At 42.1% G+C, this 17,655-nt stretch overlaps 1 protein-coding gene across 1 annotated transcript; it reads right to left on the bottom strand.

Moving 5' to 3' along the window:
* Positions 1 to 1,164: 1,164 nt before the first annotated feature.
* Positions 1,165 to 3,840, bottom strand: LOC137347497 (probable G-protein coupled receptor 139). The gene is made up of 2 exons (XM_068011941.1): positions 3,771 to 3,840; positions 1,165 to 2,072 (listed from the first exon to the last, which is right to left on the bottom strand). The coding sequence occupies exons 1-2, from the start codon at positions 3,838 to 3,840 to the stop codon at positions 1,165 to 1,167; spliced, it is 978 nt and encodes a 325-aa protein (XP_067868042.1).
* Between the last annotated feature and the right edge of the window lie 13,815 nt (positions 3,841 to 17,655).

Here is a 17,655-nt window from a genome sequence, read left to right as displayed (position 1 = left end):
TAGGGAAGTGCGAAGTTGTTCACTTTGGTCGTAAAAATAGAAAAGCAGAATATTTTTAAAGGTGTGTAACTGGTAAGTGTTGATGTTGAAAAAGACTTGGGTGTATTCGTACAAGGAACGCACAAAGTTAGCATGCAGGTGCAGCAGGCTATTAGGAAGGTAAATGGCATGTTGGCCTTTATTGCAAGGGGATTGGAGTACAGGAATAAAGAAGTCTTATTAAAATTGGACAGAGCTTCAGTGAGACCACACCTGGAACACTGTGTGCAGTTTTGTCTCCACATTTAAGAAAGGATATAGTTGCAATGAAGGCAGTGCAGTGAAGATTTACTAAGTTGGTCCCTGGGATGAGGGGGGCTTGTCCTGTGATGAGAGGCTGAGTAAATTAGACCGATGCTCTCTGGAGTTTGGAAGAATGAGGTGATGTAATTGAGACATACAAGATTCTCAAAGAGCTTGAGAGGGTAGAAGCAGAGATTTTTCTGCTGGTTGGGGAATCTAGAACACGCGGACACAGTCTCAGGATAAGGGGTCAATCATTCAGGACTGAGATGAGGAGAAATTACTCAAATGGTTGTGAATCTTTGGAATTCTCTACCCCAGAGGGTTATGGATGCTCCAATGTTGAATATATTTAAGGCTGGGATAGATCGAGTTTTGGTCTCACAGGGAATTGAGGGATAAGTGGAATTGAAGCCCAATATTAGTCATGGTCGCATTGAATGGTGGAGTAGGCTCGATGGGCCATATGGTCTACTTCTGCTTCTATTTCTGTGTTCTTGTGTTTTTATGTTCATACCCTACCCTCCAGATGCAAACAATAGACAGTGGAATATTGAGATTCCTTCAGTAAATAGTTAAACTTGATATCGAAGAACAGTTTGGAGGCCACACTCGCTATCTCCCACATGATAGTAGCGATACTCCGAGCCCTTGGGGCTGATGGGAATATACCATACCTGAGCCAACATGGGAAAAGAAATGGAAACTGAGAACAGATTGCAACGCTGAATTATGTGGTGATGTGTGTTCCGAATACATTCTTAAGTTCACACAGTGAATAAGGATCTCAAAGCAGGTCATTTTACCTATGAGGGGAGTTCATGTGTCACTTGGACAAGAGGAAAAAACGGAATATAAGGTACAATTCATGTTGGGATTTCTTCATTTAGCTAATTTAACAAATAGACGCAGTGGGTATTTCACCCCATTCTTTAACTCCTGTCTGAATTTACTCTGGGTCCCTGCATAAATAAACGGGTTGATGCAGCAACTCAACAGCTGAAGCATATATCCATTTTCCTCCAGAATAAATGTTGATTCACTGACATCAGAACCTGAGAAGTAAGAAACATTCGCTATTTGGACAAAGAGGAAAGTTACAAGTAGTAGGAAATATAAAAAGATGAAACTGCCTGAGACACAGAAGAGTAAAACAATGGACTTCCTCCGTTTCTCCATCTCTGGGTCACTCTGAGTCTCTCCATTGTTGAGGGCCCGGAGTCTCCTGCGTGCTCTACTGGCCACTAGAATGTGTCTGACAGTCAGAGCATTGAGCAGTAAAATCAGAATGAATGGGAGACAAGGGGTTAAAATGTGATGGATCCAGTCATATGCAATCCATACAGGTGACATGTAAAATATTAATTTTATGCTGCAGAACCAGGGTATGTTATTAATTATGTACAAAGGTTCATATATAAAATACAAGAAGGTATTTTTTAGACAGCTCAGTGTGCAGACCGTTCCAATAACCCGTGCCGATGTCTTCTGGGTGCAATATTTTATTTTCAGCTTCTGGCAACAAATGGCCATAAATCGATCAAAGGTGAAAGCGACTGTTAACCAGGCAGAACTATCTATGGCTGCATAGATGAGGGCAATACGGAGACTGCATATCGGTGTGATGGACATGAAACTGAGTGGAAAATAAATACCAGCAATCCGGTTTAATATCACTGCGGTGATTATGACCAGGAGATCCGTCACTGCCATAGACACCAGGTAGTAAGTGATACATCTGGAGAGACCACATCTTCCTCGTGAAAGGATCACAATCACAGCCAGGTTAGCTGTAACAGAGAGAGAGACTGAGATAGTGTATGTGTGTCAGCAAGGGAGTACAGGAAATTTATTGGTCTGACTCCCAACAAAATCATCCATTTTATAGGATTCTGTGGGAAATTTATACCTTTAAGACATGATCTAGAGTTGCAAGTGTAAACTATCCCTTATGCTACGGGAACTTGTTTTGGTGTTAAAATAATCATCTAGATTAAAAATGATAAGTCAGTGACATCAGAATGTGAAATAATACAAGGAAACCTAACAGAGAAGAAGAAGGCATCAAAAACCCGAGACCAACAGAGGAGAATCAAATAAAGAAGAAAAATAACATATCAGCAAAGAATTATATAAAATATCGAAGAGTGCAAATAACATGTCAACTAACAATACGAATAGATAATTTTCATTTTCTGACTTTGTAGAAGGGACGTTGGCGATGGCACAGGGACATTTCTGAGCTCTTGCCTTGAGATCTTTGACACCTAGGATCTTCAGTGTCAGTCTGAATCACCGGACATGATATCCCATTCAAGGAAAGGTCCCTCCTATAAGACAACACTTCCTCAGCTGAATCCTAGAATGAATGTTGAAATTAAAACTTTGTGCCTCAGATGCGAGAGATGCCACCAGTTATGTGGCCTCACACAATTTGGCAATAAGATTGAAGGCGGGAACAGTCTGGGACATTGCCAGATGCTCGGAGCAGAAGGACAATCCAGACTCAGCAGTGGTCACTGCAAAATGGTCAGCAGCAGCTAAAGCAGAAGCGGAGAGCCAGACTGAAGCAATGAGATTTAGAGACTGAGAGTAGAACCACTGTGCTCTGAGAGTTTGTGACAGAAATAGATCACTCCTAAACAGTCACTTTTAAATCGCTCATATTTCAGGCAACAACTCGATCCCAATAATATCCTTTCAATTAATGCATTCATAAAATGCAGTCAGCCATTAGTCATTGGTTCAATATCCTCAATCAATGAATATTTTGTGGAAATTACTCTGCCAAAGGGCCTCTTCTGCACTGTATTATTCTGTGATTCTCTGCCAATGCCAATAACACAATGGATCTGCATTACACTGTAATAACAGTCAGATAATTCACTTGCAATGTCAATAACAGAATAGAACTACATTTATACTGTGATAACAGTATGATAATTCACCCACAGTAACAATGTCAGCAACACAGGAGAACTACATTGAGACTGTGATAACATTGTGATAATCTATCCACTGTAACAGTGTCAATAACGCAATAGAACTACATTTATATCGTGATACCAGTGTGATATTTCATGCACAGTGACAGTTTTAAGGGCAAAATAGAACTACGTTTACATCGTGAGATTGTAGCGGTAAATGGGAGAATTTATACAGTTTAATGGGTAAAATGGTACTGGTTAAATAAAGATAGCATACTGTTAAAGGGGAGAAATTATACCGGTAATGACAAGAAATTGTCAGTAAAGGGAAGAAGTCATTTCGTTAAAAGGAGAATTATTATTGATAAAGTGGATAAAAGCTACTGTAACAGGAAAGAAATTATCAAAGTTAAGAGGGAGAAATTGACTTAAAGGGGCAAAATTACCCCATTCAAGCAAAAAGAATATCGGCAATGTAGAGAAGTGCGATTGGTAAATGGAGGCAGTGATACAGCTAAACCATGATTACTTCAACAATACTAACCAACAGCAATACTTTACCTGGAGCCCCAATAGCTGCAAGGATTGGATAGTAAATGGCAAACACCAGACCTTTTGGTGATCCGTGCATTTCTATCAGAAACTTTGAGCGCATTCTGCACTACACTGAAAGATTGTCATATTTATACCTGATGTCAGGTATAGGGAGATAATTAGATGGTTTGATCTTTTACATTAATTACACTAATTGAAACAAACACATTAGTGCAGCTACTGCTGGGCTCGTGTTTATGTTTTGATGGAACGGAATGTTTTTCAAGGGATCTATCACAGCTCTGAAGTGAAATACCCAGAGACTACAGTATTATCCCAGTTACATTTCTTCATAAAAGATAATAAAAAGCGAAATAGGCAGTTGCAACGGTGAAAGTGAGCATTGTAAATGAGAAATTATTAGGATAAAGCCCCTTTATGCTGAATTAAGTAATTTCAGCACAAGGTACAACTGACCAGAGATATTCTGGTCCTAAATAAAAATGCAATCATTGTTCAATCTGTGTGGTCACTGGTCACATGCAACATGGTTCTAAATCTCTGAGACTGTACAATCACTTTAACACAACTGTCTGCTTATTCAGAGTGGTGAGGTTACAATTGGTGTGCACAGGTCAAAATCTTCATGATTACTTTCACTGCAGACTTGTTCAGTCCTTGCTGATTGATTCAATGTGGACAGGTCCAATACAACACAGTTACATTCGATGTGAACCTGGCCAGTTTAGTGCCATTGCATTTAGTTTTCAGCATCTTTAAATTCAGTGTAAACATGTTCCAGATGGGCTCAGTTACATTTTGTGTGCACAGGTTCATATCAGAGTAGTTACATTCACCATGGAGAAATACATTCCAGAAATGGTGCACACAGGCCAGGGCAGCCAGGTTAAATTCAGTGAGGACCAGTCCAGTAAATTATATTTATATCCAGTTGGGGCAGATCCAGGTCCGGGTCAGGACAATTATATTTGGTGTGGAATGTTGCAGTTCAGCACCATTAATTTCAGTGTCGTCAGACCCAGGTCAGCAAGGTTAAAATCCAGGTCAGAGCTGTTACAGTTCTGGTGGACAGGACCAGTTCAGTAAATTTAAATTCAGCATTGACAAAGTCCATTTCAGTTCAGCACGGTAACATTGAGTGTGGACTCGTCCAGTTCAGCATGGTTACATTGAGTGTTGATAAGTCCAGCTCAAAGTGGTTACATTCAATCTGCACAGCTTACATAAAAGCAAAACACTGCAGATGCTGGAAATCTGAAATAAAAACAAGAAATGCTGGAAATACTCAGCTGGTCTGGCAGCATCTGTGGAGAGAGAAGCAGAGTTAACGTTTCAGGTCACTGACCCTTCATCAGAATCCATGATGAAGGGTCACTGACCTGAAACATTAACTCTGCTTCTCTCTCCACAGATGCTGCACAGCTTACATTCTGAATTGACAAGATCCCATTCAGCAAAGTTACTTTCAGTGTACGCAAGTCCAGCTGAACACGGCTACTGCCAGAGTGGGCTGGTCCATGTTAGCGAGGTTATATTTAAGCTGAAATGAAAACATAAAATACTGGAAATAGTCAGCAGGTCTGGCAGCAGCTGTTGTCACTTCAGAGTTCCAACATCCACTGTTTCCTGCGCACGCATATTGTGAAAACATCTCATTCATTGTCTTCCCACCTCCATCTGTGACTCGTCTGATGCCCTTCGCAACTTTGACAGTTTCCAGTTTCCTTGCCCTAACTTTCTTCTTTTCACCATGGACATCCAATCACTCTATCCTTCCATCCATTACCAGAACCTTCTGAGGGCTCTTCCTGTCTTTCTTGAACAAAGACGTAACCAATTCCTATCCACTCCCAGCACCTTCTACCTGCCAGAACTTGTTCACAAATTGAACCAATTCTCCTTTAACTCCACTCACTTCCTTCAACTTGACTGCAACAGGTTGCCTGTCCTCAGGCCCTCACCCTCACATCTATTTCCAGTATATTGATGACAGCATCAGCCTGTTCTCACCCTGGACTGTAAAATGCCATTAACTTTGCTTCCAATTTCCAAAGCCTTTCGAAGGCCCATCTCTGATATTTCCCTTTCCTTTCTCAACTTTGCTGTGTCCAATTCTGGGGATAGGCTATTGAGCAATATTCAGGAGAAACCCAATAACTCCCACAACTATCTTTCTTTCTTACACTTTCTTACACCCCACTTCCTGCAAAGCCTCAATTCCATTCTTCTAGTTTCTCCATCTCTGTAGTATCTGTTCAGATGATGCAATCTTCCTACTCGCACTTTCAATATGTCTTCCTTTTCCCTCAGCCAGAATGTCCATGCCACCATGGTTGACAGAGTCAGTACAGTGTCCATCTAATTTCTCACACTTCTCCTTTCACAACTTCCCCTATCCCAGAACCATGATAGGGTCCCTTTTGATCTCACCTACCACCCCACCAGCCTCGACATTAATGACTAGCCTCTGCATTTTCCACTACATTCAGCGTGATGCCACCACCAACACACCTTTCCTTGCCCTCCCCTTTCCGCATTTAGAAGGGACTGTTTCCTCCACAATGCCCTGGTCTACACCTCAATCACCCCAAAACCACCTCTATTTCCTATTGGTATCTACTCATGCACGTGGTGGAAATGAAACACCTACCATTTTACCACCGTCCTTCTCACAGTCCAAGGCTCCAAATCCTCCTTCCAGGTGAAACAGTGATTTACTTGTACTTCTTTCCATTTACTATGCTGTATTCACTGCTCAAGATACAGTCTCCTCTGCATTGGGGAGAGAAAATGCAGATTGGGTGAGTGCTTTGCAGAGCACCTTGTTACAACCAGGTGAGGAAGGAGTCTTAGGCTCCCCTTTTGCCCCTTCTCTGGTTTGACTGCAACAGGGTTTATTCCTTTAACACAGTGATTTAGCTTACCTAAAATAAAAGCAAAATACTGCGGATGCTGGAAATCTGAAACAAAAACAAGAAATGCTGGATTCACTCAGCAGGTCTGGCAGCATCTGTGGAAAGAGAAGCAGAGTTAACGTTTCGGGTCAGTGACCCTTCTTCGGAACTACCAGCATTTCTTGTTTTTGTTTCAGATTTCCAGCATCCGCAGTATTTTGCTTTTATTTTAGGTAAGCTAAATCACTGTGTTAAAGGAATAAACCCTGTTGCAGTCAAACCAGAGAAGGGGCAAAAGGGGAGCCTAAGACTCCTTCCTCACCTGGTTGTAACAAGGTGCTCTGCAAAGCACTCACCCAATCTGCATTTTCTCTCCCCAGTGCAGAGGAGACTGCATCTTGAGCAGTGAATACAGCATAGTAAAGAAGGGTCACTGACCCGAAACGTTAACTCTGCTTCTCTTTCCACAGATGCTGCCAGACCTGCTGAGTGATTTAGCTTACCCCCTCAGTGAGCACTTGCTCACTGTTCTTCCAATTATAACTGTAAATGAACCAATCAGACAGGTTTTCTTGAGTTTAAACAAGAAAGATGTAAGTTTATTAACCTTATCACTCTAAACTGGTTGAAATTACTAAAATATGCGACACATCCATGCTCACATTCATATGAGAGGCACACACACACGCAAAATACATACAGAGGGGAAAAAAGAGTTGGGAGGTTGAAGTAAAGTCCTTAATAAATGCAATTAAAATACTGAGCTTCAATGTCCTTTGTTGAAGTTAAAGTCTTGAAGTCCTTCCTGGGGCCACGTGCACAACTCCAGCTTGTTTCTCTGATTCCGGAAGGCTGAAGAGAGGCTTTATCCATCTTCTTGCTTGTTGTATGTAAGGTTCTGTCGTCTTGAGGCTTAGGAGCTGCCACTGAAGCTTCCCTGGGACATTGCTGGAGAGAGAGACAGAGAGGGAGGTGCTTTCTTCCTGGAGTTCAGTTACAGTCTCTTCCTTTCTGAGGTACAATTCACAAAACTCAGTGTTGCACCAGCAGGTATGTCATGTGACCACCTCTGTTTGAAAGGAGAAGTTTCTGGAAGGTTTTTTGAAATTCAAAGTTCTTCAGACATGCTTGGTCGGGAGGTTTGGCTTTTTTTTTAAGTCAAAGGGTGTTGATGGTTTTTGATCACCACTGTTGACAAAACAATTCTCGTTAATTGAATCAGGGAGCACCCCCATTGTTCTCGCTAGACTGGGTACTTTCCCTCTTTTTCCTAGCCAGCTTTTTGGCTTCTCATATGCAAATTGTGTGTGGCCTTCTTTACCTGTTCTGTTCTACTTTTCAAAAGGTATTTGAGAACATTTTACTGGACATTATCACAATCAAAGTTTCAGATGACAAAATTAATATTTTCCATTTGGCATGTGGATTTTTCCATTGCACCTCCATACCACACTAAATGAAATGTGACAATGGGGAGCATTTCATTATCAGTTAAAAAGAAATGAAAATACAGGAAAACACTCCTGCATTTCTCTCATTCATTCAGAAATCTTCCAATTGCTGCAGCCTGTCTTTTCTCTGCAGCAGTGCTGCTTTAAATGGCCCTTTTCCTTTGAGGTGGGTCTGAGATGGTTAGGTGTTGCCCATGGGTTTAAAGTTTCTTTAGTATCATCTGGTAATAAGCTGGGAATGGGCAAGTCCAATAAACATATGGTTTTTGGGGGAGCTTGGTGCCTACAAATTTCCATAGTTGTCGAGGGTGAGTTCTTCTTTGTGCACAACCTTTACCCCCTCAGCTGTTGTTTCTGTAACATGTGGTTGTAACTCTTCGGGTTTCAGTACCTTGCTAATTTCTCTGCTTAGGGTAGTATTGGGTGACGAGAGTGTTTAAAGTCCCTGAGGTTTCATCTGGGCCTTTATTCTTGTTGGGGTCTGCAGGGAGATTGTTGGGTTTAATTAGCTCTGGGCTTCAGCTCTGATCATGGGAGTCTGCAGTGGGTGGATCCACCCTGACCTCACTTTCAGTATTCTGGTGAGTCATGCAAGTGCTGCTTACTTCAGGGCATGTTTGTTTCTCTTTTCTCCGGACAGTGGGGCGGGTCCCTTTGTTAATCTTCCCCATGCCCTCTGGGACATTCCTGCTCACAGGCATTTGTCCTGATTCCACTGCACTACCCTGTGGCAATTCAACTAGGCAAGGTATCACCCTCTCTGCTTCTCTGCGCTCTTGGGGACTTTTTGTCCCTGCAGGTTTCTGCAAATTCTGTTATCAGCCCTGGTAGGGTGCTCCTTTTGTCTGCATTTACACAGGAGGATGTGGGGTCTAATTTTCCCAATGTTTCAGAGTTGGCAGTAGTGGTTTCTTTTGGGAATGCTCCCGGACCTCTTTTAGCCTGTTTTCATGGTCCTTTTCATCCCCTTCCTCTCTAAATTGTTTGCCACCAGGGATTCACCTGATGTGTCTACTGGGTTTAGTCATTTTGAATTAGCTAATGTACACGAGATAAGAGGTCCTCTAAAACTAATCAAAGAAAGGCTTTAAGAACAGAGCAAGAGAGAAATGAATCCTCTGTGCTCGATTATGTATCTGTGTTCCAGGAATGGCTCATGAGAGCCTGAAAAGTGGCTCAGGAACACCTGAATGTTTCCCCAAAAACCTATGATGAAAGTGGCAGACAAGCATGCCAAAACCTGAGCATTTCAACCAGGGGATGAGGTGTTAGTATCACTGCCTTTACAGGGTGAACCGCTGAAAGCTCGGTTCAGTGGTCCATATAAAATGGTCAAGAGAAATGGTGAAGTAAATTCTCTGATTGATGGCTCAGATTGCTGGAAAAAGAATGAGGTGTGTCATATCAATATGTTGAAACAAGATCATCACTGGGAGGAGGATTAACAAGCAGAGGTATGTCAGGTAGTGAGGACTGAGAGGATGAAAGGGTTAGTGAGGATGAGGCAGAAGGAGACCGAGACAATTCTCAAACTGAACCTCCTGCTATCTGGTTAGTTAATGCTGAATTGCCAGGGCGATTGGACACTATGTTTTCATATTTAAATACAGAACAATGAGAAGAACTAACCAGGCTACTCATAGCATTTAAAGGAGTCTGTTGGGATAAACCAGGATGTACAAACTTAACCATACATGATGTGGATGTAGGAAAATCCTTTCCTCAAAAACAGCATCCTTAACCCTTAAATCCAGCAAAAAAGTCCCAGGTAAAAGCAGAAATCCAATACATGTTGGAAAACCACCTCATTGAACCTAGTCAAAAGAGCTGGAGTTCTCCAGTAGTATTACTACCTAAACCTGATGGTTCAACTAGATTCTGTGTAGACGCCAGAAAGGTTTTATACAGTAACAAAGACAGACTCCTATCTGATTCCTTGCTTGGAAGACTGAGTGGGCAGTGCCACATTTCTTACAAAAATAGATTTGTTCAAGAGGTACCGGCAGGTTCCTTTAACAGCCCGAGCTAAAGAAATAGCGGCCTTTGTCACACCAGACAGTATTTTCCAATGCCAAGTGATGCTATCTGGGCTAAACAAAATGCCCAAGCACTTTTCAGAGTTTAATGAATCAAGTGGTAGCCAGTGTTCCGAACTGTGTGGTTTACCTTGATGATGTGCTGGTATACTGTGACACTTGGAAGGACTACTTGGAGCAACTAGACGATCTGTTTAGAAAATTACAGCTGGCTGATTTGGTGGTAAACCTTGTCAGAAGTGAATTTGCAAAAGCGAGGGTAACCTACCTGGGGCATATAGTTGGGCAAGGACAAGTGTTGCTCAGAACAGCAAAAGTACAAGCATTAGTGGAGTTCCCTACCCGAAGACAAAAAGAGAAATCATGAGGTTTTGGGGGATGTGCGATTTCTACTGCAAATTTGTACAAATTTTAATACTATAGCTGCTCTACTGACAGATTTGCTATAAATAAGGAAGTCAAAGTAGTGTGGTCAATCTGTGTGTTCATGCTTTACTTTGTTACTAGATCAGTCTTGATTGATAATGAATGGATAATTTTGTTGTTTATTAAAGAAACCTGATTGGTGTATTTATTTCTGGGATAAAGAGTAGAGTACATGATTGACGGCATCGGTAACTGGGTAAAGATTTAAATATATGTTGTGACCTGTGGAGAAGTGGAACTGGAAAAGACAGTGCATTCCTCCCACCTTGGTCATAACATGCAAAGGATTGGAGGGAGAGGGTGACTGTGGATAATAGACAGTGGGAACAACTCATAGAAACAAAGCAACATAGAAAATAGGAGCAGGAGTCGGCCATTCTGCTCTTGAAACCGGCTCCGCCATTCATTATGATCATGGCTGATCATCCAACTCAATAACCTGTTCCCACTTTCGCCCCATATCCTTTGATTCCTTTAAACCAAAGTGCTATATCAAACTCCTTCTTGAAAACATACAATGTTTTGGCCTCAACTGCTTTCTGTGGTAATGAATTCCATAGGTTCACCACTCTCTGGGTGAAGGAATTCCTCCTCATCTCAGTCCTGCAAGGTTTACCCCGTATCCTTAGACTATGACCCCTGGCTCTGGACTCCCCCACCATCGGGAACATCCTTTCTGCATTTACCCTGTCAAGCCCTGTTAGAATTTTATAGGCTTCTATGAGATCCCCCTCACTCTTCTGAACTCCAGCGAATATAATCCTAACCGACTCAATCTCTCCTCGTACGTCAGTCCTGCCATCCCAGGAATCAGTCTGGTAAACCTTCGCTGCACTCCCTCTATAGCAAGAACATCCTTCCTCAGATAAGGAGACCAAAACTGCACACAATATTCCAGGTGTGGCGTCATCAAGGCCCTGTATAATTGCAGCAAGACATCCCTGCTCCTGTACCCGAATCCTCTCGCTATGAAGGCCAACGTACCATTTGCCTTTTTTACCGCCTGTTGGACCTGCATGCTTACCTTCAGCGACTGGTGGACGAGAACACCCAGGTCTCCCTGCATATTCCCCTCTCTCAGTTTATAGCCGTTCAGATAATAATCTGCCTTCCTGTTTTTGCTACCAAAGTGGATAACCTCACATTTATCCACATTATACTGCATCTGCCATGCATTTGCCCACTCACTCAACTTGTCCAAATCACCCTGAAGCCTCTCTGCATCCTCCTCTAAACTCACCCTCCCACCCAGTTTTGTGTTGTCTGCAAATTTAGAGATATTACATTTAGTTTCCTCATCTAAATCATTCATATATATTGTGAATAGCTGGGATCCTAACACCGATCCCTGCCGTACCCCACTAGTCACTGCCTGCCATTTGGAAAAAGAACCATTTATCCCTGCTCTTTGTTTTCTGTCTGCCAATCGATTTTCTATCCATCACAATACACTACCCCCAATCCCATGCGCTTTAATTTTACACGCTAATCTCTTATGTGGGACTTTCTCGAAAGCCTTCTGAAAGTCTAAATAAACCACATCCACTGGCTGTCCCTCATCAACTCTACCAGTTACATCCTCAAAGAATTCTATTAGATTTGCCAAGCATGATTTCCCTTTCGTAAATCCATGCTGACTCTGCCCGATTCTACCACTGTTCTCCAAGTGCTCTGCTATAAAATCTTTGATCACGGACTCTAGAATTTTCTCCACTGCCGACCTCAGGTTGACTGGTCTATAATTCCCTGCTTTCTCTCGACCTCCCTTTTTAAATAGTGGGGTTACATTAGCTACCCGCCAATCTGTAGGAACTGTTCCAGAGTCCATAGAATCTTGGAAGGAGACCATCAATGCATCCACTATTTCTAGGGCCACTTCCTTAAGTACTCTGGGATGTAGATTACCAGGCCCTGGGGATTTATCGGCCTTCAATCCCATCAATTTCCCCAACACCATTTCTCTCCTAATACTGATTTCCTTCAGTTCCTCCCTCTCACTAAACCCTGTGTTCCCCAACATTTCTTGTAGATAATTGTGTCCTCCTTTGTCAAGACAGAACCAAAGTATGCATTTAGTTGGTCAGTCATTTCTTTATTCCCCAAAATAAATTCCCCTGTTTATGACTGTAAGGGACCTACATTTGTCTTCACCAATCTTTTTCTCTTCACATACCTATAGCAATTTTTACAGTCAGTTTTTATGTTCCCCAAAAGCTTACTCTCGTACTCTATTTTCCCCTTCTTAATCAATCCCTTGGTCCTCCTTTTCTGAATTCTAAACTGCTCCCAATCCTCAGGTCTGTTGTTTTTTCTAGCGAATTTATATGCCTCTTCCTTGGATCTAATGCTATCTCTAATTTCCCTTGTCAGCCATGGTTTGGCTACCTTTCCCGTTTTACTTTTGCGCCAGACAGGAATAAACAATTGTTGCAGTTCATCCATGCACTCCTTAAATGTTTGCCATTGCCTATTCACCATCATCCCTTTAAGTAACATTTCCCAATCCTTCATAACCAACTCGCACCTCATACCTTTGTAGTTTCCTTTATGAAGATTCAAGACCCTTGTCTTAGAATCAACTCTTTGCACACTGATATATTCAGTATCTGGAGAAGCAGGAATATTAAATTTTGGTGCCTATTTATCCTGTTATTGGCAAAACCCATCACTTCTCAATGTTCTGCATCTTTCATACCACTTTCTGCTTTGCATTTAAGGCTGGACCTTTAGCGTGTGAAGCAATTGATAATCACGACATTTAAGAAACTTTGGGACCTGAGCAACCTTAGAACTTACCTAGAATGTTAAATACTGAATTAAGTAAAAGAAGATTGAAAGAAGTGCAGGAGCTTCTGCAGTGTTGATGAAGAGTATACGGTTAATGAAATGTATCTCTGACCAAGGAAACCAAGAATTCTACATATATACAATGTCCTGGATAGACCACACCTGGAGTACTGTGTATAGTTCAGGGCACGGCACTTCAGAAAGGTTATACATTGGCCTTGGAAACAGGGCAGTTTGTGTTCAGGAAGGTCTGCAGGTTTTGAATGGTTAGATTATGAGGCCATGTCCCCTCTTGCAGCAAGACAACTGTTCCTTTCCACCTGGTGCCGCAGCTTGTTCTGAATTTCAATGTTCAGAAGGAAATCAACCAACAAAAGCCCAAGGGTGCAATGCATTCCTCTCAATCATCAATAACATCATTCCCATCTTCTGCTTCTTAGATTCCTTCAAAACCTCCTGCCAAATATTTCAATCCATTTGACTCAGTATTTGTTCTCTGATGCAATGTTTAATATTAATATTTTAATATTTTTGTCATCATGAAATGAGTTTCTCTCCAGTATCAGCACGTATTGAATTGCAAACCTGATGCAGAAACAAAGGAAAACATGTCAGTAGGTAACACAAATCCCATTGTGATTATTTTCAGATGCACACAGTCAGCTTTTAAATAGAATGAATAAAATGGAACTCCCTTCCTAACAGCACTGTGGGTGTACCTACCTCACATGGACTGCAGTGGTTCAACAAGGCAGCGCACCACCACCACCTCTCAAGGACAATTAGGGATGGGAAATAAATGCTGGCCTAGCCAGCGACGCCCACAACCTTGAATGAATAAAAAAAAATTGCATAGCAAAGATATTTGGAAAGTAGGTGTTAATTGCATTTGAGCCTTTCTTTGAAGCATTTTTGTTGATTTATGAAGCATACTGTGACAGAGGCGGAAACCTCATTGAAGGGATTCAAACATGGAACTCCAGGAAAGAAGCGATTTGGAGGCAACAACACATTCAGGGACATTGGATAGGAAATCAAGGTTGGAGATAGGGTGGTAGTTTGCAAGAACAGTGGGGATCAAGGGTTTTTTTTGGAGGAGAGTAGTGATGATGGCAGATTTAAAGGATGGAGTGACCACACGTGTTGAGAGAGAACTGTGAACAAGATCAGTTCACCTGGGAACCAGGAGGGAAGTTGCATGGTCAGGATTTTAATAGGAATAGGGTCCAGGGAGCAGAAGGTAGGTCTCATTGACAAATTGAGCTCAAAATAGGGCATATAGGATCATAGAATCGTCGAATTGTTACAGCATAGAATGAGGACATTCGGCCCCTTGTGTCTGTGCCATCTCTCTGTAAGAGCTACTCAGCTAATCCCACTCCCTGGCCTTTTCCCCGTAGCCCGACAATTTTTCTCCAGATAATTATCCAATTCCCTTTTTAAAGCCAGGATTGAATCTGCCTCCACACACTCTCAGGCAATCCAATCCAGATCCTAATCACTCACTGGATTAAAATGTTTTTCCTCAAGTCACCTCTGGTTCTCTTGCCAATCACCTTAAATCGGTGTCCTCTGGTTCCTGATCCTTCCATCAATTGGAACAGATTCTTCCAATCTATTCTGTCCAGGACCCTTATTATTTTGGACACCTCTATCAAATTTGCTCTCAACCATTTCTTGCCTGAAGAGAGCAGACCCAGTTTCGCCAATCTATCCACATAACTGAAGTCTCTGGTGCCCTGAGCCATTCCAGTAAATCTTTTCTGCACTCTCTTCAATGTCTTCACATCCTTTCGAAAGTTTGGCTGCCAGTTTCTGTTCATACTCTCTGTTTGCTTCTCTTATTTCTTTTTACACTCTGCTCTGAACTTTCTATATTCAGCCTAGTTCACAATTGTGTTATCCACCTGACATCTGACATATGCATCCTTTTTCTGCTTCCTATTACTTTCTATCTCTTTCATCATCCAGAGGAGTCTGTCATTGTTTGTTCTATCTTTTCCTCTTGTGGAAATGCATTTCAACTGTACCCGAACTAGCTCCTCGTTAAAGGCAGCCCAGTGTTCCATTGCAGTTTTGCTTGCTAGTCTTTGATTCCAATTTACCCGGGCCGGATCTATTCTCACTGCATTGAAGTTGGCCCTCCCTCAATTAAATATTTTTACTCTAGATTGCTCCTTGTCCTTTTCCATTATCAACCTAAATCTTATGATACAATGATCACTGTCCCCGAATTGTTCCCTGACTGACAGTTGATACACTTGACCCACTTCATTCCCCAGAACCAGATCCAGCAATGCCTCCTTCCTTATTGGATTGGAAATGTACTGATGTAGAAAATTCTCCTGAATTCTTGTCCCTCCCTCATTTTACACTATTACTAGGCCAGTCTATATTTGGTTAAGTAAAGCCTCCATTTTAACTACTCTATAATTCTTCCACCTCTCTGTAATTTCCTTGTAAATGTGTTCATTTATATCTTCCCAATAATTGATGGCCTAAAGAATACATCCAGCAATGTAATTATATCTATTGTTTCTTAGCTCCAACCACATCGATTCTGTCCTTGACCCCTCTCGGACATCATCTGTCTCCAGGACTGTGATGATGATGGCAGATTCTTCAGAGGCTAACGTCATGGGTTGGCTTATCTCTGTGGTACTTTGCATGATTTTTGGTGACTGAACAGGTGAATTCTTGATCTGCAAGTCTTGTGCTGGTGGGGTACAAGAACTCTTATTTCAGAGGGAAGACTCCTTCAGTTTTTTGCCCCTTTCTTCAGCAGCCTCACGTCTGTTTGCTTTCAACTTGCAGGCTGTTTTCCTGCTTGTTGTGCTCCAGCTGTCTCTGTCGACAGCCTCTTGCTCCCACTCTCGCTGGTCAGTGTCAGCCAGAGAGAGCTTTCTTTTCAGCTGGTCTTTGAAGCGTTTGTGAGGTGCACCTCAATCTCACTGACTGGAGCATAGTTCACCATAAAGCACTACTTTTGGTATTCTGGAATCCTCCATGTGTGACACATGTCTTGCTCAGTGCAATTGGCATTGTAAGAGAATGCATTCAATGCTGGGCTGATTGGCACTGTTGAGGACTTCATTGTTTGTGATGTAGTCCTGCTATTTCATGTTCATGATGGATTGAAGACAGCCTTGATGGAAGGGCTCCAGTGGTCACATTTGTTTTCTGTACAGAACCCATGATTCTGACCCATACAAGAGGCTGGTGATGGCAACCACTCTGAATATTTGAATTCTGGTGAAAATGTATAGTGAATGGTTTCACCAGGAAAGTTTTGAGACGTGGCTAAAGGAGCTGTTGGCCTTGGACAGTTGATTGTCTTTGTCTTTGTTGACAGCGGCATCATTTGTGATAATGCTCCCTAGATAGGTAAACTGTTTCACTGCATTGAGGTTGCTGCTGTCAATGTTGATTTGGTGCGGATTGTAACTTTTTCGGGGCTATGGTTGGTCGAACATTTCAGTTTACTTTCGGCTCATCGTGAGGCCAAAGGCATTTGTTGTCTCACAGAAGCAGTTTATGATGAGCTGTATTGCCTCTTCCATGTGTGACAGAAGGGTGCCATTATCAGCAAAGAGAAGCTCCATGATAAGCTCCCACTGTGATTCTGGTATGTGCCAGTGGTTGTCGCAGGTTGAATAAACTGCCGTCTGTTCAGAAGCGGATGTATATGTCCTCTGCCAAACCTGCCTTTTCCTCTTGAAACATCATACTGAAGAAAATGGAGAAAGGGGTCGATGCCAGAACACATCCTTGTTTAACACCATTGGAGATAGAGAAGCTGTCTGAGAGGGCTCCATTCTGCTTGACCTGACCTTCCTTGCCTTCATGCAGTTGATGGAGAATGATAAGCAACCTTGGAGGGCACCCCAATCTAGAGAGTACCTTCCAAAATCCATCACAGCTGACTGTATCAAATGCTTTGATGAGATCCACAAAAGTAGTGTCCAGGCCCATGTTTTGTTCTCTACAGCTCTGGATCTGTCTCAGCACAAAAACCATGTCTATAGTTCTCCTATTGAATCAGAATCCGCACTGATTTCAGGGAAGCTTTCTTTAGCTTTTGTCAGAACAAGTCTATTTAGAAACATTCTGGACAAGATTTTGCCTGCAATGGACATTAAGGTGATGGCTCTGTAGTTGAACAGTCAGACTTCTCTCCATTGTTTTTTGTGCAGGGAGACACTCACTGCATCTTAAAGGTCCTGAGGCACTGTCCCTTTCTCCCAACATACTGTACACAGATCTGTAAACCTATCAAGCATCACACCTCCTCCCTGTG

Source organism: Heterodontus francisci, chromosome 32 (genome assembly GCF_036365525.1).
Source record: "Heterodontus francisci isolate sHetFra1 chromosome 32, sHetFra1.hap1, whole genome shotgun sequence".
Taxonomy (NCBI): domain Eukaryota; kingdom Metazoa; phylum Chordata; class Chondrichthyes; order Heterodontiformes; family Heterodontidae; genus Heterodontus; species Heterodontus francisci.
This window is presented reverse-complemented; position numbering and strand designations above follow the sequence as displayed.